The sequence below is a fragment of the Plasmodium inui genome, assembly GCF_000524495.1.
Source record: "Plasmodium inui San Antonio 1 unplaced genomic scaffold supercont1.104, whole genome shotgun sequence".
NCBI lineage: Eukaryota > Apicomplexa > Aconoidasida > Haemosporida > Plasmodiidae > Plasmodium > Plasmodium inui.
Window position 1 is genome coordinate 28,182 of NW_008481938.1, and position 518 is coordinate 28,699.

The following is a 518-nucleotide window of genomic DNA, read 5'->3' on the forward strand; positions in this document are numbered from 1 at the left end:
CATGTTCAGAAACACTTGAAATTAGTATATGTTTCAGGATCTTCTCTCGGAAGGGATTATACATATATCCTGAAAAATAAAGGCAATATTGACAGATCCTGTAAAGAAGCTTTGTTAGAGGATTTTCAGAGACGAAGTCTCACCCCTACTTGGGATACTTTCGATAGGCGCTGGTCGGCTAATACTATACGAGAACTCACAAATAATGAAGCAATAATGTGTGCAAGCTCAAAAGGAGGATTATCAGGGGATGTAGAACTGCGTTATTCTTTTGTACCCGACATAAGAAGCATACGAATCATTATGATTACACATAATCTGGACGTTCTACAACAGATTCTTCAAAAGATTAGATACATAGAACAGAGGGTTCTAACTACCCGAATCAGCATTATCATAGAATATCATAGAGAATTAAGTGTGCCTGTCCAAGAAACTTTATCAATGAGGAATAAGACATTAAGCACCAGACTAATAAGTCGAGCAAAATATGTCCTGAACCTCCAAGGGGGAAGTGC

The 518-nt window shown here is 37.8% G+C and overlaps 1 protein-coding gene across 1 annotated transcript; it reads left to right on the forward strand.

The window, feature by feature from the left end:
- Positions 1-216: 216 nt before the first annotated feature.
- C922_05588 (hypothetical protein) lies at positions 217-492 on the forward strand (the record flags this gene model as incomplete). Its single annotated transcript, XM_008821159.1, has 1 exon — positions 217-492. A coding segment is annotated over one exon (276 nt), but the record flags the coding sequence as incomplete, so codon positions are not given.
- Positions 493-518: the final 26 nt, after the last annotated feature.